The 22006-nt window shown below is 46.1% G+C and overlaps 1 protein-coding gene across 4 annotated transcripts in view; it reads left to right on the forward strand.

Moving 5' to 3' along the window:
- LOC144140856 (juvenile hormone acid O-methyltransferase-like) overlaps positions 1 to 18843 on the forward strand; it is a 54522-nt gene extending 35679 nt beyond the window's left edge. The window contains exons 1-6 of one of the 4 annotated variants that reach the window (XM_077672366.1): positions 3510 to 3704; positions 3810 to 3890; positions 5198 to 5502; positions 11443 to 11737; positions 14945 to 15113; positions 18646 to 18843. In XM_077672366.1, the coding sequence (XP_077528492.1) occupies positions 5219 to 5502; positions 11443 to 11737; positions 14945 to 15113; positions 18646 to 18821 (924 nt within the window). In that variant the 5' untranslated portion in view covers positions 3510 to 3704; positions 3810 to 3890; positions 5198 to 5218 and the 3' untranslated portion in view covers positions 18822 to 18843. Of the gene's footprint in view, positions 1 to 2813; positions 2932 to 3509; positions 3705 to 3809; positions 3891 to 5197; positions 5503 to 11442; positions 11738 to 14944; positions 15114 to 18645 lie in introns of those variants that run through there. The other 3 variants (XM_077672368.1, XM_077672365.1, XM_077672367.1) reach the window with 3 other exon arrangements.
- Positions 18844 to 22006: the final 3163 nt, after the last annotated feature.

The raw sequence follows: 22006 nt of genomic DNA on the forward strand, positions 1-22006 counted from the left end.
GATTCTAATGTTTTCGATAGATTAGATTGGTGGGGATCCCAGACGGCGCAAGCGTATTCAAGTTTCGGACGGACTAGTGTTTGATATGCGAAAAGTTTAACAGAAGGGGGAGCAAGTCGTAATTTTCTTCTTAGGTATCCAGGGACTTTATTTGCTTCGTTAGAAATGTTTATTATGTGGGAGGACCAAGTAAGATCTGGAGTAATGTTTACACCTAAATATTTGTAGGAATTCACGGGGGATATTTCGCAACCAGAAAAATGTATGAAGGAGCCGAGTGGGATTTCCTTTGATGAAAAGAAATGACGGATGTTTTCCTAATGTTCAGAATCATGAGCCAATTTTTGCAGCACGTTTCAATAGTTATTAGACCATTTTGAAGGATCTGAGAGTCACTAGGGCAGTTAATAGGGCGATAGATCACGCAATCGTCAGCGAATAGACGGATTTGGGAAGATATATTGCTAGGTAGGTCGTTAACATAAATTAAAAATAGAAGGGGACCGAGCACCGTACCCTGAGGTACACCTGAAAGGACGGGACGCATGGTAGATGATACCTGGTTGGAGTAAACGAACTGTTCCCGGTTTGACAAAAAAAATTCGTATCCATTCTAGAACTTCTGGGTCGATGCTTAAACGAGAAAGTTTTAAAAAAAGGCGTTTATGGGGTACTTTATCGAAAGCCCTTTCGAAATCTAGGAAAAGGGCATCTACAGGAATATTGTGATCGATACTTGAGCTGATGTCGTTAATAAAGAGCGCTAGTTGTGTGTCACAGGAGAGGCCTTTCTGAAATCCGTGCTGACTGGGATGGAAAACGTTTACAGAGATGAGGAATTTGACTGTTTGAGAATAAATTATGTGTTCCATTATTTTACAGCACACGCATGTTAGTGATATGGGGCGGTAGTTTGAAGGTGAGGATGACGGACCTTTCTTGAGTATCGGGATGACCTTGTCAACCTTCCAGTCCCGTGGCACCACTCCAGATGACAGTGATTGCTGGAAGATGTGCGACAATATGACAGCAGAGAGATGTTTGGTATTTTTTGAAACTTTGGAATTTATACAGTCAATACCAGCTGATGACGTCACTTTTAAGGAATCAATGACTTGTGTGATGCCATTTGGTTCGAAAATGACACTGGGCATAGCAGGGTAATCATGGGACGGTACACTTGGAAATACATCGGGCACACATGGAAATACATCGTCAGGTTCATCGGTAAACACTGAGCAAAACGTAGAGTTTAGTGTTTCGGCGACCTTGAACTCTGGGATTGGAATGTTTTCTTGATCCAATAAGGAAATGGGTTTAGCATGAGTTGGGTTTATAGTGTTCCAAAACTTTTTGGGGTTTGTGCGTAGCATGTCTGGTAGGGTTGACTAGAAGAACGTCCGCTTAGCGTCCGAGATCATGGATGCGTAAAGTTTTTCAGTCTCACAATATTTTTCCCAAGCGTGATTGGACTTTGATTTTTTGGCTGACCGGAATTGTCTTTTCTTTTTGTTGCTAAGCCCTTTTAAAGTATTATTGTACCATGGCGAAGTATGCCGTTCTGTGATGGTAATTGTGGGGATGTACATGTTTACTAATTGCTGCATTTTGTTTTTGAAGAGCTCCCAGTTTTCGTCAACAGAACGTTTGGAAAAATCCACGAGGAACCAATCGTAAAAGGAAGCTAGTTCATCATTCATACCTTGATAATCTACTTTGTCGTATAGGGTTATCGTCTTTTTTACTTTTTTTGGATTGGGCAAGTTGCATTGAAAAGTGGCATTATTGACGGCATGATCACTCAGGGTGCTCGGACTAGAAACGGAAGAAACTTTATCTGGTTGGGTCGTTATAAATCAATCTAATAAGCTTGATGAATTAAAGGTCGTTCGTGCAGGAAAGCTAATCATTTGAGATAAGTTGAAAGTAAGGCAAGTGTCTATGAAGTCACTTTCAGTGTTCTGTTTTGACATCGCTAATGCTAGGTCAGACCAAGTTATCGCGGGGAAGTTAAAATCACCAAAGAGGAGGATAGGGGCGTTATCCGAGGCTGATGTGAATAGTTGTAGAGCATCATGAAGCTCGCCAACGAAAGAAGGATCGGAATCAGGGGGGCGGTAGCAGACGCCAATGACAACGGGTGGAACGACAGCTTTGCAGTGAATAAAGACCACTTCAAGACTCGAAGGAATGTCGACAGCGCAGCATTGTAAACTGTGGTGAGCGGCGGTTAACACTCCACCGCCCCGCTTGTTTTTGCGATCGCAACGGAAAATATCGAAGTCGTTGAACAGAGGAAGCAATTCAGAGTCCAACATAGATGCATTAAGCCATGTTTCGGTTAGCAGAACCAAGTTACAGTCGCTTGCTTGAATTAGGCGGTGCAAGGCATCGCGTTTGGGCAGTAAGCTCCTAATGTTGGTATAAATGAGCGAAATATAGTTTACATTAGACTCAACACGGAATTTAGTAGATAGCTACGGGGCATGTGGGACTACCGTTTGCGTAGTCGGATCAAGAATATAAGTGACCTTATCGATGGTTAATTCTCGGTATCCAAGTTTATAGGGTCGGGACTGGGCTTTGCCAAAAGCAATCAGCTGCTTGTGTATCAAGCGGGTGCTAGGCGAGTAATCTTGCGAAATGCTGTACGTAGTATTTTTCAGCTTATTTGCGTTAGAAAGAATACAGTCTTTATCTTTGAAATGCGTGAACTTCACAATGATCGGCCTATTTTTGTTAGGCTGGAAAGATCCTAGTCGATGTGCGCGGTCAATGTCACGTGGGTTGAGCGTTACTTTGAGCGTATCTTTGCAGTGATTTATGATTAGTTCCTCGGACTGGGCCCAGTTTTCGCGTTCCGAATCAGTGTGTCCATAGAATATAAGGTTGTTTCGCCGGGCGCGATCGTTTGAATCGTCAAGACTGCAGGTTAGTTCCGATATTTGTTCGGAAGTTTTGACAGCAACTGAACGAATGACCTCGACGTCTGCCTGAAGTGTGCCTACGGCGGCACATTCTTTTTCTATTTTAGCAAGCCGTTGGTTAATATCGTCAAACGTTTTAACATTCTGGGACAGTGTAGTTTGGATGCCTTTCATTTCTTTCATAAGCGAGTCTTGATTTAATCTAATTTCATCGAGAGCGGCCAAGATATCACCAGGAGTTTCATTGGAAGCGGAACGTGTAGTAGGACCTGGATTTTCTTCTGTATCGCCGGAAAGAAGCAGCAAATTTAGAAAACAGTGGCTGTATTGACACAAGGCAAATACCGTGGGCTCGGCCACACTATCAATGCATAGTACCGTGTTGGTTAGGCGAATATGGAGTAACGGTTAGTTACCTGCACGAAAAACAGGCGTCGCGGGTAAGCGTCCGCCATCCTTGTTGCCGAGCCCACTGGTGTGACCATGAGTGATGTTCGTGCTTTTATCTGGGCGGTGAGGTGTCGGCGTTGAATCGGTGACGTGGTTGGCACGTGACATCCGGAAGGGGGCGAAGAGGGGCAGATCAGGTGGCGGTTTGGCGGTGCATTGCGCATCATCCGAGTGAATATCCGTGAAGGGCGGTAGCGGCAAGTCCGTTTGGCGTAGTGGCCGTGGGTGCAGCCGGACCAGGCCTCCGTCGGTACCGTGAGGCTCCGTGCAGGAGGCTGGTGCGAAACACACCCAGGCGATCATCTGCACGAAAAACAGGCGTCGCAGGTAAGCGTCCGCCATCCTTGACGTGTTGCCGAGCCGAACATCTAACTGAAATCCCAAGTTTAAAAAAAAAACATGATCTGCCTCCCTCCTCGCCATGGCGTCCAGCTAGCCCACCAGTCCCGCGCCTTGCGCGCGCGCAAGATAAGGCCGACGTGGTCGTGGTCAAGCATATAGAGAGGAGAAAAGGCGAGTGTGAAACTGCCAAGGACATGCGAAACGAATAATAGTGCAAGGCGGCGATGAAAAAAAAAACGACATTCGTCGCTATTGGGTCAAAGTGCACAATACATAGCTGTTTTCTTTTCCCACAAAACCCAGCCACGCGAAATAGATAGGATGATTCAAACTTCGCGAATAAACCGTGTAGCGGCAAAGATTATAGCAAGGTCTTACTGCAGTTGGTACAGTGACTTGCCGTGGCGGCCAGCGAGTGACCCACAATGGCGGTGCCAACTCGTACGTGCCTCCACCCTTGCAGTGGACGAGCGTGATTTGAGACAGAGAGCGTTGTGAAACGAAGAAACTTGGAAAGCGGCTGTTCGTTCATCGCCGTGTGGTTGCGTCGTATGTGTTTTCGCGTTCGTCGGCGGCTCGACGGAAGCTTCAAATTCATGGTCCTCCAGCCACGTGTACTTAGACTTCTCGCGGTTGGCGCCTTGGCGTATTGTTACCGCGTGGGGCCGTCGCGGGTTAACTCCCGCTCACGAGTACCCGCCTGCTTGCTTGCGTCTGTTCAGCAAGGGGTCTGGCCCGCCTGCTGACCTTTGCACATCAAGCAGCGCCAAACGTTGGTTCATGATAAAGAAGGTCGGAACGAGCGGCGAAGCGGTGTGAAATATGGGGAAAACGCCGGTTTATCCGCGCCAGGGTCCTTCGTGTGAAGCGGACCGCGTGCTCCCGAGCGTCACATCATCGGGGTTTTTAATGCATTGTTTCTATGGGAAGTTTGCCGGGACCGTGGTGATCCGTCGTAAGAATCGGGTTGTCGTATGTCTGGGGGACGTATTAGCGGGGTTCCATTGTAATTGTGACATTCAATTCCTCCGAGCGCAAGCTACATCGCGCTACATGGCAAAGGTGATCCCTAATTGTTGAGTCAGCAAAGCGCATAATGGTCTGCAACCACCTGTATTCTCCTGCCTTATACGAGCGGGAGAAATTTAAAAATTGCGCCTGTCATGTCACGGCAATATTTTTCAGACGTTCTGTAGTGTCTGGTGATGCCAGACCATGGCTAGCATAAGCGGTTACATTTTTGCAGTCGTTGGGGTTTAGGACGAGGACGGCACCCGAGCCCACCTCCTTTGCGTCTGTGTGCGCCAGTGCCAAAAAAAGTGAAACAATCTTAACTGGACATATAAAACTTTTGTCTTACGCGTGGGCACTACAACATATGTTTTCGTGTTTTATAGAACACAAACAACAACTTTTTACAGCTTTCTAACTTTCTTTTTCTTTTTTTCTTTTCTTTCCTTTATCTAATCTTTTGGCAGCCACCCGTTGCGACAACCAATATGTGCACACCGCATTTGATCCAACTTGACAACAGTCTATTGACCCTCAAGGACAGCTGGCACATGGACGAAGACGCCTACGAAGGGCTCAAGTCATACATCTACAAGGAAAACCTAAGCGCGCTCAGAAGTATTCAACTTCGCGAACCGATATGCACGGCGCTCTGTAACAACATGTGCCGGCATCAGTACGTTGACATAGGCTGCGGTCCGGGAAACTTCACCAAAGAGAAGCTGCTGTCCATCTCACATCCCGATTCCTCTCGCATCGTGGCCCTGGACAGGTAACATTCATGGGGTACTTTTATACATTGTTTATATTGCATTTGAATACGTTGGGCTATTACTGCTTTTTCTATTCCCGTTAAAGGGTCATCCCGCAAAATTTTGGTTCCTCTGCATATTCAAGCACCGAATCCTCCTCATTCATCTCCAAATCGAATGTCCCGTGTATCTGGCAAGCCCTGTAAATATGAGGTATATCATAGGTACCTTAGTCGCTGTGAGTAATTATAAGCAATCCAATTAGCAAGTAGTCATTCTGTACGCATGACATTTCATGCCTTATGTACTCGCACTCAGTTCACGAATCCGACGCTCGAAATGTAGCTTAACTGTTTGCCATGCCTGAGGAGAAAGCGTGTGAGCGCAATGAGCACACATTTTAAGCCTCACCTCTCTAATGTAAACTGCTAACAAAAAATGGGCAAGCATAACGTTGATTCTACTTCCATTCTGGCAGAGTGTCAAGATAGAGCAGTGGTTAACAAGATAGGCTGCGGCTTTGGGACCCGGCTTCATATTCTCCACAATCACAAATGTGTTTTCTTTGTTTCTTTTCGGTCATAGCGGCGGGCTCTTCGGTACCATTCAGTAGCTGCACTAGGATAATGGGGTCTTTGCGCTTTTGGTAACGCATTTAGGACTTCCTGTTTAGAGACTTTGCCGGCTGATTCGGGTGGCAAAGGTAAAGCAGACTAACTTTCGCGTTTATTAAGCCTAATCAAGGTTTTCGCCTTTAAAAAGCAGCCTTTGCTAAGTAACAAGAAAGAGTACCGTAAAAACCCGCGTATAATACGAGGTTTTTTTTTTTTTAATTTTACTATGTGAAATTTGTGCCTCGTATTATATATGGATCCCAAAGTTTTCAGCAGAAAATTTGCACTTTCGGTTTCAGCGGAGGGTGCGCCACCTTGCGGTGGCGTAAGCTGGCTGCTGCTTCGCTCAGCCGGCGCCATTTTGATTGTTTTGACCACGCGAAAGATCTCGGCACGTTCACCGCAAGTCTATCACGATGTCGGGTGCACGAAAACAGTATTCGGCTGCAATTAAAAGAAAAGTTATTTTATGTGCCGAGACCATCAGGAATTGCGACGCAGGGCGGCAGTTCGGCAGCACCGAAGGCAGCATTTGTGGGTGGAGAAAGCAACTGGTGCTTGACAGGATAAAGTCTGTGTGGTGTCGGCGGCCTGGAGCACTGTTGGGAATTCCCGTCAGTGCTCGTGTTGGACGCATTTCGCTGCCGCCTGGCCGATTCCGTGTAGAAGTTGTTGCGCGAACCCCGCACCGAACTTATTGTCATGCCAGGAGGAATGACATCCCAGCTGCAACCGCTAGACGCTTCCATCAACAAGTTTTTCAATCACTGCATCAGGTCCTGCTACCAAGAGTGGATGAGGTCAAGAGACCCGTAAGTGACCGCTACCGAATGGCTGACGCGGGTTTCTCCAGCGGTGCTTTATGGCTGGATCGCGGATGCGTGGGCCAGCATCCCAGAGGAGCTCGTCAGTCGCACTTTTAAGAAATGCGGCATTTCAAACGCCCTTGATCTCACTGAGGACCACTTTCTCTGGGAAGACATTTCCCACAAGGCGACTTCAGGAGACAGCGGCAGCGAACCTGACGATGACTAAACGGAAGTCGGGAGACAGTGCCAGCGAAAACTGACAATAACTGAACGGTAACTACAGTGCAAATAAATGTTTCCTGTGCTCTTTACCTCGCATTATATGCGGATGCAAACTTTTTTCTGATTTTGCTGTCCCCGAATTACACCTCGTATTATACGCGGGTTCGTATTATACGCGGGTTTTTACGGTAATTCACATCTTTGAATAAAGCCATGGTTTAATGGAAGGACAGGGAGACGGCGAAGACGAGCGGCAGCCGCCTCTGTTACAGAGGCACACGAAGGCCTCCAAATATTCACGAAGACAACTTTATAACCTGCTCATGGAGTCACTGGCCTCCTGCCACTCAGTATCACGTCGATCACATTGCCTTCTCGGTTCTCTTTTTTATCTTCATTGTGACAAAGCACTACGCGAGTCTTAACTATCCGTGGACCTAAGGTGGCGTCTGGGATTCAGATGGTATGTCTCGTGCACGTCACTCTCGGTGATAATACTAGATAAGAACATCAGCCTTACCATGGTGTGCTGAGCCTTCAATAAATCTAGGGGAATCTCCGCCCAGTCTTTTCTTATAGAAACGTGCGTGTGCCCGCTACTTGGTTTTGTTCGCGAGCAAGAAATATCTTGCCATTGCAGTCATATACAGTTCCACCCTAGAAACGTGATCTGCTATGACTGCCGTACCTCCAATAAATACCTGCACCGACAGCACAACGTACTTATATCCTACGCGTTGTGAGCGCGTTTCACGCAATCGCAAGCCGCAGGGCGGATACAGGTGAACTAACTAGTAGCAGTGTGTTGCAATCGGTTAGAATCCTGCCTCGTTGCGAAGAGAACCCGAGTTCAATTTTAAGCTAGGGAATCTCTAGCGTTTTCTTTGTACTCGAGCAGAGGACCCCGCCAACGTCATCGGGAAAGGGAACGCACACGTCATTTAGTAGTAAAGGCAACTGTAAAGGTTTCACTGCACCGACGACTCCAGAAATAGAGCCGCTACGCAAGCGGGTACATGGCGCTGCCTACCAAACCGGATTTCCGAGATAAGTCACACAGGAGGCATTGGAGAGGATGCTTCGGTCAAGGTTTTTCTCCCTGCTCCTTCGTGAATGGCGCTAGTGTGTAATAACGGTGGTAAGGTGATAACGACTGTGACGGCATTATTGGGAAAGTTTTGGTTACAGTTGCAGCCTTATCTATTGTTTTGAGTAGGTTAATTACCCAGTATTATGGCTCATGAGTTCGCGCAGTGCCTCAGTTTAGTTCCACCACTGCTACCAAGGAAGCATTATGCGCACATTTTTGGCAAATTTTAGACAGATCAGCAGTTTTTTTACATACAGTTGAACACGGATATATCGAACACGGATATATCGAAATATTGTCTATATCGAACAGTGCAAACATCCCCTTGAAAATCCCGTTCAAAAGTATAGGGCTGTTGTGCGCGTGTATCGAACTCCTAATCACGGGCAAACTCGATATATCGAATTCCGCGTCGAAGGTACCCCTAAAAGTTTGCTTCCTCTGATGGGGTGGAGTTGATGATAATGTTAACTCATCATAGGAGCTGCCTTGCCTGGTGAGACAGAGGCGGCGTCCGCGGCATTATGTCGCTTCTATGGCCTTCAACAACTGTTTTCACGTGAGCACGAGGGGCAGCTCCATGATAGCCAGAACGCGGATAGTGGTTGGGGCGCAAGGACATAAAGGAGGAAAAGAAATTGACCGGAGGCACTCTTTTTCTGTGATTGAGCTGTTTGGTGGCTCGTGCAGGGGGACCGATGCGGCGTTGTATGTTTGTTTTGCCCAAGACATTCATTTCGAAGCAACGAACGTGGGGATTCATCGGGTGCAGGCTGCTGAAAAGATGTTGGTTGAAAAGGCCATCGGAATTCCTGGCAGTAGCTTTGAGGGCGATGTACGCATCAACGTTGACGTAAAGGCGAATGCAGTACAACCCGCCTTGGCTATTCCAGAGCGTGTCGGGTGCAAAGCGACTTCGTTGCACGCCTCCAGATGGGGGAGGTGTTCAGTTCGGATAGAGAAGATAACGGCACTCAGTGCCTGACAACGTTCCCAACCGCCTATCGCAGCCGAGGTTACGTCAGCGTTATTCGCCTCTGTTGTAGCACTGTGTACAGCGTTGATTTTCTCAGTTGTGCGTGTTTGTAATCTTGAAGACAATTTGGCGAACTTTACGAGGCAGAAGAAAAAACAAGCGAATCTCAAAGACAGTTCAATGATAAATAGAGTGCGGTGGTCATCATGCTGCGGTTTGCAATTTCCGTGCTCTGAGGGTCAAAATGGTAAAGTACCGTTTTCCACAACTTTAGAAAACTCTCAGTGATGTGCGGAGTTGTCAGAAATTATTCAGATAGGCGTATTTTATATATCCAATTATCGATATACAGAATTCTTTCGCGATCCCCTTGGAGTTCGATATATCCGTGTTCGACTGTATATTCTGAATGTATGTGCACCTACGCTGTTCCTTTATATGCTCCCGTGGTCAGCAATCGGCTAACGTTTGTAACACATTAAGTTAGTCCTCAAGTTTAAACGGGTATCTCGATACATCTGAAAGCATAATCATCAGTGTACAACCCCTACAACCAGGTGGTAATTAGCGATCATCAGGGCTGCAGTGGCCTTTACTTATAGATACCATTCATGTTCTTCAGTGTGGCAAGCATTATTTATCTTCCACTGGTACCTTAAACCTATACATTTATCGAATTTAGGGTGTTATTATTATGATTCATATCAGTTTAGTATTTGTACTGAGAACCAACAACTAGTAGACCTTGCACCATATTTTTCCTCAAAGATTTGTACATATACATCAAGCTTAAAAAGTGGAATAACTTTATCAAAGTGAAGCAAGGATTCGACATGACCGGATAGTTTTCTAGAGAACCACAAAAAACGATTCGCTGTTATTCTACATACACTTCGCGACTGTGGCACGCACGTCCACCAAACAGGTTTATGGTGACAGGAGTTAGGCTACTATGGGAATACTTGCCATCAAGCATCACCATAATTAATAACATGCTGTGTGGTGTGATGTGTTTCATATAAAGTTTCCGATTATTACTGCAGCAAATACTTTTAGTGCAACTGGCCAGTATTTAAAGGCCCAAGAGCCTCTCCCCTTCCAATCGGATAGCTCTCCCAAATCAGCAGTGTAAACAGCTCATACCAGCACCGTCTATTTGCAACGCATAAGTTAACCCTTCACAAAAACTGATATGGAAGAGACTGTTAATTCAAGGGGAAGATAATTCGCACGGAATTAACACAAATTATATTCTTTTTCTTCCCAGAAAGCTTCAAGTAAAAGAACGTTATGTTAGGCCATGTTGCCAATTCCACTTCATATACGGACATCAACGGTTGAAGCACCCATTCAGAGGCTCTAGTAGACACCATTGATAATGATCACTAGTGTACATTAGTACCAAATTCGACAGGTAAACCAAAGCCACTAATGCTGTTCAGTGTGTTAAGTTGAAGACATGTTTTTTTACAAATAACATTTTGCAATGTGAAAATTCGTACAGCTACCCCAAGTTTTAACTACTGTTTTGGAAAGCTTAGATCACATAAAACTATTTCCACAGGTATTCGTCCTCTAGGGAGGTTGCAGATTTTGCATATTTTGGTGTACGTATGTGGATCGATCTGGAAATCAGCTTGAAAAATGAACCATGCTTCAGCTTTCTGCATGCTGACGAAACGAAGCACAGCCATTGTTATTGTTCCGAATTATTTGTTCTCGAGCTTCATCAAGGTACAAGCGGTGAAAGTTGTTCGCGCGCATGCTGCGTGTCCAAATCAGTCACGCCCCATAACATCCTGACGCGTTGCTGTGCATGACAAAAGGTCTGCCCAGCCACGTTTGGGCGGTCCAGCGGCCGCAGCTGCCTGTTTTTATAATCAAACAATCATTTTCATACCCTCCTTCCCAAATGCCTACCCAACAAGTTGTTCTTCTGCATGAGTTTGCAGTCTGCCCTGACGAGCATTTCAGACCGCAAAAGAGTGACCTAGTTGTTAAAAACCCATGGCTCACACGCAAATGCGGAACGATATGGGTTGAGGTCATTATGCCGCAGTCCCTGATTCTCGGTAGCGGCAGTTGAGAGCACGTGCGTAGGCGCGACACAAGTACACACGAAGCATGTGTTTCTTTCTGGAATATCCGTGGGGCTATCACAAACAAAGACATATTGACGTGTCACAAAAACCAAACACTGAAATTTAGGCTTCCTTTGTCCCTTTCTTGTTTTTTTTTTTTTTATACAGAAGTCGTCATGCAGTGGACTACGCCAAAGCCAACTTCTCTCACAGCCGCATAGCATATGACGTGTTTGACGTGGAGTACGACGACTTCACACCCATTCTGCAACGCTACGGCCCTTCGGACCGCATATACTCTTTTTATACTTTTCACTACATCGCTGACGTAGAAAAGGCGTACCGCAACGTAGCTGGGCTGTTGAAGCCGGAAGGGGACTGCGCTATCGCTGCTCTGACCGGCGGTGACGTCATCGACGTCTGGGATGCTGTGTACAGGATGGCAGAGTGGAGACAAATGATCGTGAGTACTGAAACTTTCCCGTGCATACATGTGACTTCGAAATGTAGAAGTGGCAAGCCCCAGACAAAAGTTGAATGAGCTTCGATTGGGCACCGCTTTACAGTGCCCAGTCGAAGCTCTATTCAAAGCTCTTTTTTTTTTGTTACGCAAAGCTTAACAATGGAGCCATTTTTTTGCATTTCGAGCTTTGAGCTTTGTTAAGACTGTGCGGAAGGCGAAACTTTCGAAGCTACAAAGCCAGCTGCCATGAACTAACCGGTCATTATCGAAGAAACCCTGTCCATTCAAGTCGTATAGAAATTACCACATATGACATTCCTGAACAATCGGGTATCCAAACATTTGTTTAAAATGTGAAAAATATTTTAAAAAACTCTGAGGAAACCACTTCACTGTGAAACGTTTCACACCTTGTGCAATACAGTTGAACACGGACATATCGAACACGGATATATCGAATTATTGTATATATCGAACAGTGCAAACATCCCCTTGAAAATCCCATGCAAAAGTATAGGGCTGTTGTGCGCGTGTATCGAACTCCTGATCACGGGCAAATTCGATATATCGAATTCCGCGCTGAAGGCTCCCCTGAAAGTTTGCGTCCTCTGATGGGGTGTAGTTGATGATAATGTTGAGTCATCACAGGCGCTGCCTGGCTTGGTGAGACAGAGGCGGCGTCCGCGGCATTATGTCGCTTCGATGGCCTTCAACAGCTGTTTTCACGCTAGCACGAGGGGCAGCTCCATGATAGCTAGAACGCGGATAGTGATTGGGGCGAAAGGACATAAAGGAGCAAAAGAAATTGACCGGAGGCACTCTTTTTCTGTGACTGAGCTGTTTGGTGGCGTGGCTCGTGCAGGGGAACCGATGCGGCGTTGTGTGTTTGTTTTGTACAAGGCATTTATTTCGGAGCAACGAAGGCGGGAATTCGTCGGGTGCAGGCTGCTGAAAAGATGTTGGTTGAAAAGGCGTTCGGAATTCCTCGCAGTAGTTTTGAGGGTGATGCACCCATCAACGTTGACGTAAAGGCAAATGCAGCACAACCCGCCCCGGCTATTCCGGAGCGTGTCGGGTGCAAAGCGACTTCGTTGCACGCCTCCAGAAGGGGGAGGTGTTCGGTTCGGATAGTGAAGATAACGGCATGCAGTGCCTGACAACATTCCCAACCGCCTACTGCAGCCGAGGTTACGTCAGCGTTATTCGCCTCTGTTGTGGCACAGTGTACAGCGTTGCGTTGATTTTCTCATTTGTGTGTGTTTGTACTCTTGAAGACAATTTGGCGAACTCTACGATGCAGAAGAAAAAACAAGCGAAGCTCAAAGACATTTCAATGATAATTAAAGTGCGGTGGTCATCATGCTGCGGTTCGAATTTTCCGTGCTTTGACGGTCAAAGCGGTAAATTACCGTTTACCACGACTTCAGAAAACTCTCAGTGATGTGCGGAGTTGTCAGATAATCTTCAGATAGGCTTATTTTATATATCGAATTATCGATATATCAAATTCTTTCACGATCCCCTTGGAGTTCGATATATCCGTGTTCGACTGTATCAGTTTAAGTACACATTCCAGCAATCATAAGCAGCAGCACTGTGTTCCTTTCTTCGTGTGATAGAAACCTAACTAGGTTTAAACCGTCAAATCCACCAGAGAAGGTGATTTGATGCCGATTTAATTCGTCCAACTTACTGTAGTAGTGAATTAGAAAGGCTGGCTCGTTTTGCTTCTCAGTTACTGCTCTAACAGAACCCGTCCGGCTCAGTGGCTATGGCGTTGTGGTTTTGAGCACAAAGACACGGGTTCGATTCCAGGCCGGTGTGCCCGCTTTTCTGATGGAGGCGAAAAGCAAAAACTCCCGCGAGCTCGAGATTGCAGTGCACCTCAGAGATTCCCACCTGGTTAAAATGTATCCGGAGCCCTCCACTATGCCGCGCCTCATCGCCTGTCTAGCGTCGGCGCGTTAAACACTACAATCAATCAACTGCTCTAGCAGACACCTTCAAGGCTGAAGTCTAGCAAATTGTTTCTCCAACTGAATACCCGCATGTGGCGGGTTAGAGCAGCGGCTCCATAATTGCAGACAGTGCATGCAGGTACTAAACACATAAGAACGGCAGCATGCTAGATCCAGAAGCGGCGAAAGCGACATCACTAGTGTGAAAGAATCACCAGCACCGCCCAAGAAAACACACGACTGCTAGCAGCATTGCCAGCGACCTCTGCGTGCGTTTCTGATCCTGCTGTGCCTTGATTTGCATACGAAACAGCTTCAGTCTCGCACAATTTAGCAACTCTGAGTGTGTAGTCGTGCGCATCCTTGTGTTTGTTTTTTGGTTTGGGTGCACTCAAGACATTCTCAACTTACAGATAGACGAAGATGCTCGTTTTACGGGTGAAGCACCTTAAGGCCAAGGCTTGTCCGTCCGTCCGGCGTCCGTGCTCACGGCACAGCACCTTGTAAATCGAAACATCTGTGAACAAAAGGTTCACAAAAGGTTAGCAAGAACGAAATAAAAGGTTCACAAAAGGTGAGAGAGAGAGAGAGAGAGAGATAGAGGGAGAGGAGGGACGGGAGGGAGGGAGGGAGGGAGGGAGGGAGGGAGGGAGGGAGGGAGGGAGAGACGCACAGCACTGTGTAAATCTAAACAACTGTGAACAAAAGGTTCAAAAGGTTAACAAGAACAAAATAGAAGGATCACAATAGGTTAGAGAGTGAGAGAGAGCGCTGCGGTGCCAATGCGTATATAAGCGCGTTCCAGACATGTTCTCTTTCTGCCCCCGGAGGCGAGAGCTCGGGAAGCGGGAAATTTGCAAAAACGCCAAGGGGACCGGGAGTTGAGCGCTCAGGAATCAGCGGCTCAACGGTAACGCCGACAACAAGCTACCACGCAGTACATACTGTACAAACGCGTTGTCACTCACTTACATGCGTGAGTGCGCAATGTCAGAGGTGATTTACGGTAATAACGATCCCCAGTGCTTCGCCCACTCGTCATGATTCACTTCGTGGAAATGCGTGATTTTTTTTTCCTTCAGTGTTATCTCGAGTCATTGCACTTTAGGTGAACATCCATCCCCACCTCGGCCGAATTTCCACTTTCCCTAGCATTATTATGATACAAATACCACTTCACCAGTACGTTCTCTGTCTTAGAGCTCTTGAAAAATCGGCGCAGATGCAATTTTCCCGCACTTGCTTTCAGAACCCCAGAAACCTTTTCCCGGGGATGTATCGCTGCGGTGGCAAATCCGGGTATTCAGCGCAGAGGGATGCTGAGACCAGGAGTAGCGTTGCTGCAGCTGGACTTCGCTGCGTGGCATACAGACAATACGAGACTCGGTGGAAGTTCAATCGGATCGAGGACTTCCTGGGTGAGCATAAACCCTATCTAGTGAAAATATCGATTATTTTAATGGATATATACGTGTGTCTAACTCAAATACATTTTCAGGCTGCCGAACGATAGGTTTCAAATACTGGCTACGCGACACTGTAAATCGATTCATCAAGTTTTCGCCCCCAATTCAATATGGGCATAGTACGCCTATACTGAAAAACTCGGAAAGGACCTAATTCAAGGAACCTTGAAGCTGCTGGTTAATATTCCGGGATTGATTCTTCAGAATACTCGTGTCTAACGTCTGTAGGCCTCATTTTTCCCCCGCTCTAGGTGCATTGAGGCTCATTTTTGGGGTTTCTTGATTTCCTGTCAAGGTTCTTATGATAGGAGAGCTTTTCAGAAGTCAAGCGACTTCTTTTTAGCGTGCCCTGCTCAGCTTCGCCTCAGCTTGGTTCATCTTGGCCTTGCTGAACCTCCGACCAGATCCGTTGGTTGACCAGTTCGCCGACGAGTGGTGGGAAATCGATAGCGAAACCAAAACTCAAGTCCTACATGATGTGCAATGTGGCACTGTTTTCTTTGTTTGTAGGGTGAGGTGAGGTGAGGTGAGGTGACTGTGAGAGAGAAAGAGGTTCCCAGCCTGCACCACATACGTATCGCAGGGAGAGAAAGGGAACGGGAGGGGGTAGAAGAATGGGTTGAGGTAGTGCTACAAAGGTGGTTGGGGCAGGAAAAGGAAGGGGTAATGGAGAAGAGAAGATAGATCAGCGACCACCGCCCGGGAACGGGAAAAGGGCCCTTAATACAATGTAATAGTGGTCGGCTAAACAGACTGTTAATGAGCCCTCTGGTGGCCAGTGGACGCGATTCGCTGTAAATATTAAACCAAACATTATTTTTTTTCTGGAACGGTGTTATGAATGACGGGGACATCCCTAGGTTTACCAAGGTTAGGCTTGCCGGGTTGCAAGCTAATTAGGCTTGCCCCTCTGCGATTTGGCTGGCCCCTCCATACAGATATCTATACATTTAAAAATGGTCGCATATCCACTTCACTCGCGGCAAATTGCGTCGAAAGATTAGTGTTCATGAGTTGCCGCTGCTTCCCTACAACTATTGAGACCTTTGGTGACTCTTGGGCTTGGAACCCTGATGCACGAACTTGAGCTAGTCAATTTGTAATTTTGGTTTATGTCGCTTGACTTCAGCGCCATTTCCCACGTTTTTTACCAAGCCCACGTCAATTTCTAAATTAAAAAACTGTGAGCTATTCAGTAATTTTCTGCTCTAAATAAGCCTAATATTTCCTTCTTGCCTCATAAGTTGAATATATATCAAGCGTGTCTCAAGCTTTAGTCGTTTGGGAAGTTTTGCATGTAAGTATTGTTCAAGGATTCTATCAAATTTCGCGAAGTGTAAGAATCAATTGACACGCAGGAAACAAATTAAATTTTTTGCATTGACGTAGCCCATGGAAGAATATTGCCGATGAATATGCGAAACGTCCAAGCATCAATGACATAGATACAGATGGCACTTTCATAATTAGCTTATGAATTCTAGCTGAAACAATTGCGGGATAATTATACCGCGTAAGCAGAGTGATTTTAACAGATTAGGATCCGACATTTCCCACCTGTAAGAATAGCGAACAGTACTAGTAAACTTTTATTATTAAAAATGAGCTTTGTAGGTCCTGGAGAGCAAGCAGAGGGATTTGGAAAATAAAGGCACTTCAAAACTTCCCGATGCTCCTTAAAGGCCATTGGCCACAATGAAAGTCACTCATCAACTGCAGGTTCACATGTTCCATTGGCTTTTTGTAGAGCACCTATCTGGTAGTCAGAATTTACTGAGAGGTGCACGTGGGTTTTTAGGGTAGCAGTCATGAGGGAAGTCGGCTCAAACCGATCAAACAGCTTGTATAAAGCATTCGCTAAGGCGCATTCGACGAACTGTTCAAGAAGTGAAGAATCTGTTCTCCCTCACTGCTAGTGGTCCCGTTCGGCTGCGGCTGGGGAGCCATCTGTTGAGAGTTGGGCGCCACCACCGATCAAATTAACGCATTTCCAGAGTAAATTAACAGGTTCGTTGTTCAATGGTTGTTGCAGCAGGGGTAGTGCAGGGTACAGAAAATGGTGAGGCTGTCATTTATGCCCGATATTTGAATAAATGAAGTATGACCATGGGCGTTAAAGAAAATTATAAGCTTATACATGCCACGAAGAAATGTGTAACGTAGTCATATAGGCTTAGTTTCTTCTATTCCGCACAGCAGTACTAATACGACACGAAGCTGTACTGAGATAACTTAAGAAATGACGGTACCGCTTAAAAAACTCACGCTCATAGCTGGTACGAACCTAAGGAAGAGACCATGTTCAGTGCAGCGTGGGTTATGGGTATAACAGTTTATTTTGAAGATAAAGAGTATGTACATAAATTTGCGTTGCTGTTTTTACCGAGAACCTGGTTCACTCCACCCCGAAATGCATGACCCGCATTCGTTTTAGGAAGAGAGGGCGTGGAGAGAAGGTTTTGTTGTACTATGGGTTCTATACCACAAGGCGTTTCATTGCACTAGCAATAAAAAGGTGGCCGGCCACACCAGTACACCTTCGATGACGGAAGCGAAAAAATGTAGGCAGAGCAAAAGCAAAAGTACAGAAGTCGCCAACGTCATCAACTGTCCTATACGTGGTGGCCAGAGGGAGCAGCAGCGCAACCCGTCTGAGGCAGATCGAAGCCATTCCAAAGAGTTAAAGCAAATAGCAAAACAAGGCGTCGGAACTGGGAAGATTACAAAACAGCCTTTTGACAACGTGAGGCGGGATGCCTAAATGAACACTAGAAGGGCTGAGATGTCATTGGACTTTTTGTTTTCAGAATTATTGTCAGCCAATGAATTCGAAGCACCTTGACAGGGTAATCAGCCAACTAATGAATGGTTGGCCCCTTAAATTTTTCTACTGCGTGGTGGCACGTAAGCTACGTGTAGTTTTAAAAAGACGAAATTTCACGGACATCAAGTTTCCTAAAAGTGGGTAGAGCATGGGTGGCATATTATAAGCTAGTATTGTCACAAAAGATGGTCTTTGTAATTGGTGTAGTTTGGTGATATCAGTCGCGGTTGTGCGTCCCCAGGAAGTAATAAATTTTTACAGTGCCAGTAGGTACCAAACTAACAATAAAAAATTAGCTTCTGGTCAAAACGAAAAAGCGCGACCTTGAAATATTGCTAACGATACACGCTATTTGGTCAGCAACGACTTCATTATGTCCATTTGATGATAACAAGTAAACGCTCAAATACACATTTCCACTATGACACTGTCTTCGGTCAATTTTTACGTGAATAAAATGCCTCAACATTCACAAACCGAAAATGAACCGAAAAGGGATCTTCTTTTTGTTGATGCGGGTTAAGGAACGGATTGAGCATACCCTTATTTACTGATTATCTGCTACTAAAGAAGTGACAACTCTCTCTCGCAAACTTAATTCTTAAAAACAGGATCCTCGTTCTAATAAATTATTGTGCTCCCTGCTTGTGTATTTCGCAGACAATTTTATGGAGTCGTTCAACGCCTACGATGGTGTTCCGCACGAAGATCGCACGGCCTTCAGGGACCTCTGGATTGAACTCATGCTGCAAAGAACACGGACATCAACCGGAGGGCAGATTGAAATTACCTACACTTTGGACATTGTGCATGCACAAAAGCCTGGCGCCAATTAAAAGCCTGAGAAATTTGCCTGCAGCATCTGCTCAGTCATCCTTCCCGGTGTTTTGGAAATGATGAGGCCACTAGTCATTTCAGGTGTAGTTCTCGTCACATCGTTCATGAGATACCTTCACTCCTGTTGCTGTGTATGAGCGTCATCATCCCGTTTATCATCTCCGCATTATCTGCACGAGAGAAGTGAAAATGAGGGGCAGTCACCACCCCACATCCAAGCTGCTACCTACATGGAAGGGAGTGGCGATATTTATGCTGCAACTAAAAAACAAGCACAGTGAAGCGGGGCTGTAACCAAGTCATCTGAACAGGAATGCGACCGCATTACACGGGCTACTTGGTAAAAAAAGGTGACGCTGTTTGGGCATACCACTTAAGTCATTGCGATAAAAAAACATGGAATAGAGCTAGAATCCAAAGACGTACTTCATCCACTTGTTTACTAAATGTATATTATGGACCTTGCAGTTCCTGCGGCTCCTGCAAGGCATTTAATGCAGCACAAACATATATCAGAAAGAAACAACCCCATCCCACGCAAGCACTCCCCCACGAAATGGCTGGTATCTTACGAATAACCCCAATGGCAACTTCATTGGTTGTCACATTTTACAGAGAAGCTATTAGCCCCTCATAAATAGGAAAAAAAATTGTCGTAAACAAAAAACCCAGGAAGGAGAAGCAGTCTTCACGCTACACGCCGAGCCCATGCTTTAGGCTAATCAGGCGTGCAGCATGGAGCTCAGCATTCGTGTTACAAAAAAACCCAAAGCAAGCATCGAAACCACGTGATGAATGATGAGGCGCCGGTGAATATGGGAACCACCCCCTACTGGGAACGATTAAGTTTGCAGCTGCTCTTGAAAGGGGAGCGGGCTGGTATCATTCGACGGCTAGCGCATGCGTCAGGAAAGGCAGCCAAAAAAACCGAGTGCAAGCGATGCGCCCAACCAGACAACGAGGAACATTTCATACGCTCCCCCAACAGCAAGTGTAGTGGTTTACAACATCTGCGCTGCACATCCACTTTGGAAGGGCGGGATGGCGTCCATTTTACATCGAAGCTGTTAGCCTCTCCTTGGAAGGAATATTTCGTGTCGTAAACATAAAACCCAGGCAGGAGCCAGCAGTTCTTGTCCACGACGCCGAGCTCATGCGTCAGGATAATCAGGCATGCCGCATAGAGCTCAGTATTCGTGTAAACAAAAACCACCAACCGACCAAGGAAACAGCATGATCGGTGATAAAGCACCTCTGAACAATGGGAACCCCCGTGTGGTTGTAAAGATTGCGTGTGCAGCTTCTGTAGAAAGAGTATGGGAGTTGACGTCGTTCAAGGGCTAGAGCATGAGTCAGGCAAGGCAGTAACCAGCAGTACTCGCCCAAAACACCGAGCTCACCCGTCAGGATAAAACATTTGCCGTCAGAGAAGCCGAGTGGAAGCGACAACCCCGCCGAAGCAACGAAAAACATTTCATAACCCATCACCATGTGTAGCGGTTGACAACAGCTGCGCGCGACATACACTTTCGTAGGGCGGGACGGCGTCCATTTTTTCTACAGTGCTTTCATTTTGTGGTAACCAATCAACAGTTTCAATTTGTCGGAACATTCAAGCAACATATGACGACACCAGCTTCATGTATTAAAGAGAAACTGTACTGTAATAGCACCGTGAGCCCATTGTTTATTTCTCGCATTCTTTTGAGTGATAAACGCAAACATTTTAGTACCCTGTGCTACAAAACTGCGTCAATACAAGTATAGGCCTTATGCAAAATCTGCTGCCCTCTCGCGGCCACCGCGAGCGCGACCGCCATGTTCAAGGGCTCATCTGGAAAGCGGAGCATAGAACTGCAGCGAGTTCCCGGCGATCTATCGTTTCCTGTCGTCCAGGATGCCTACATACTGTTGTGTGCCATGTTGCACACAAAGTGGGAACAAGGATGCTCAAGGGGCAAAGGTAAGAATGCTAGAAGTCAAAGTATTAATGTTTATTGCGTGTCGCGCGCGCGTGTGTGCCTTCCGCGCGTGCGTGTCGCGCGCGCAGCGAATCGTATCCGTGTAAAATTCGTTCATGTAACAATGACAACAACAAATTATGTCCGTGTGATAAGAAAGGGGTTACCAAAGAACTGCCTGCTTGTCTCAATATGCCAGAATTACCTCGCGCTAACGCAGCGGCGATTTCGGACTATACTACTTCGGTGAAGGGCGCGAACGCGATCGAAGCTTTAAAAAGAATTACAGCGAATTCTGAATGGAACGGCCAGCGCTCGTGCGTGTAATACTGATAAATTAGCGTTCGTGCTTGCTGGTCCGGTGTTTGAAATTATTTGATCCCTCGGAAGGCAGGAGTGTCAATTGGCTTGAACATAGAGGGTGCAACCGATGTGTTTACATGCTTTGCGAGTTCAAGGCGAACGTCGCTGCTACAGTTCATGTCCGGACGTACTTTATGTACTGTTTGAAAGATTCCGTTTTTTACATTCTCACAACGAAGAGAAGTTTGCACGCGATGTAAGCATTCTGCGTTCACACCAAATGCAGGGCAAAATGAGTTCGAGTGGTCGCGTGAACGAACTCCGTGCCGAACACGAACCATCGCTTGATCCACGATTTTTCTTGCCATGAATGACGATTATCTGGCCAAAAGCACACGCAAAAAAAAAACGCTGCGCAAAAAAAGATGCCCTTCTAACGAAAAAAGATACATGGAAAAAGACGCAGTTTAGGTACATTTATTGTATGCCTTAGTTCTGCAATTAGCGCAATAAATGATTATTGACCATTTTCAGTGCATAATTCAGGAGGTAGAACGAAGGGGAGGAGGGGGTAGCTGTTTCGTAGACATTTCGTAGGCTCCGTAGACATTTCGTAGGTAGCTGTTTCGTAGGCTCCGGTAGCAGGCACAATGCACAGCAACAGCAGGACCAGCGACACTGAAACCAAACAACAGACCCGTGAAATTCAATACAGGCACAGAAACATTACCTGTTCAAGAACTAGACTAGTGCTTACAAATAAGAGAAGGGGAGAAAGCCGTCATTTAGACCGAAATTTGAATACGGTGTGACGTGGCCTTTAATGCAGACCCTTGGGAATAAACAGGACGGCTGGTAGTTGAAGCATTTATGACGATTATAAAAATAATCCAAGATGATTTACGTAGTGTGTAACTACA

This window comes from Haemaphysalis longicornis, unplaced genomic scaffold (genome assembly GCF_048455015.1).
Source record: "Haemaphysalis longicornis isolate Haplotype H1 unplaced genomic scaffold, Haemaphysalis longicornis Haplotype H1 scaffold_52, whole genome shotgun sequence".
NCBI lineage: Eukaryota > Metazoa > Arthropoda > Arachnida > Ixodida > Ixodidae > Haemaphysalis > Haemaphysalis longicornis.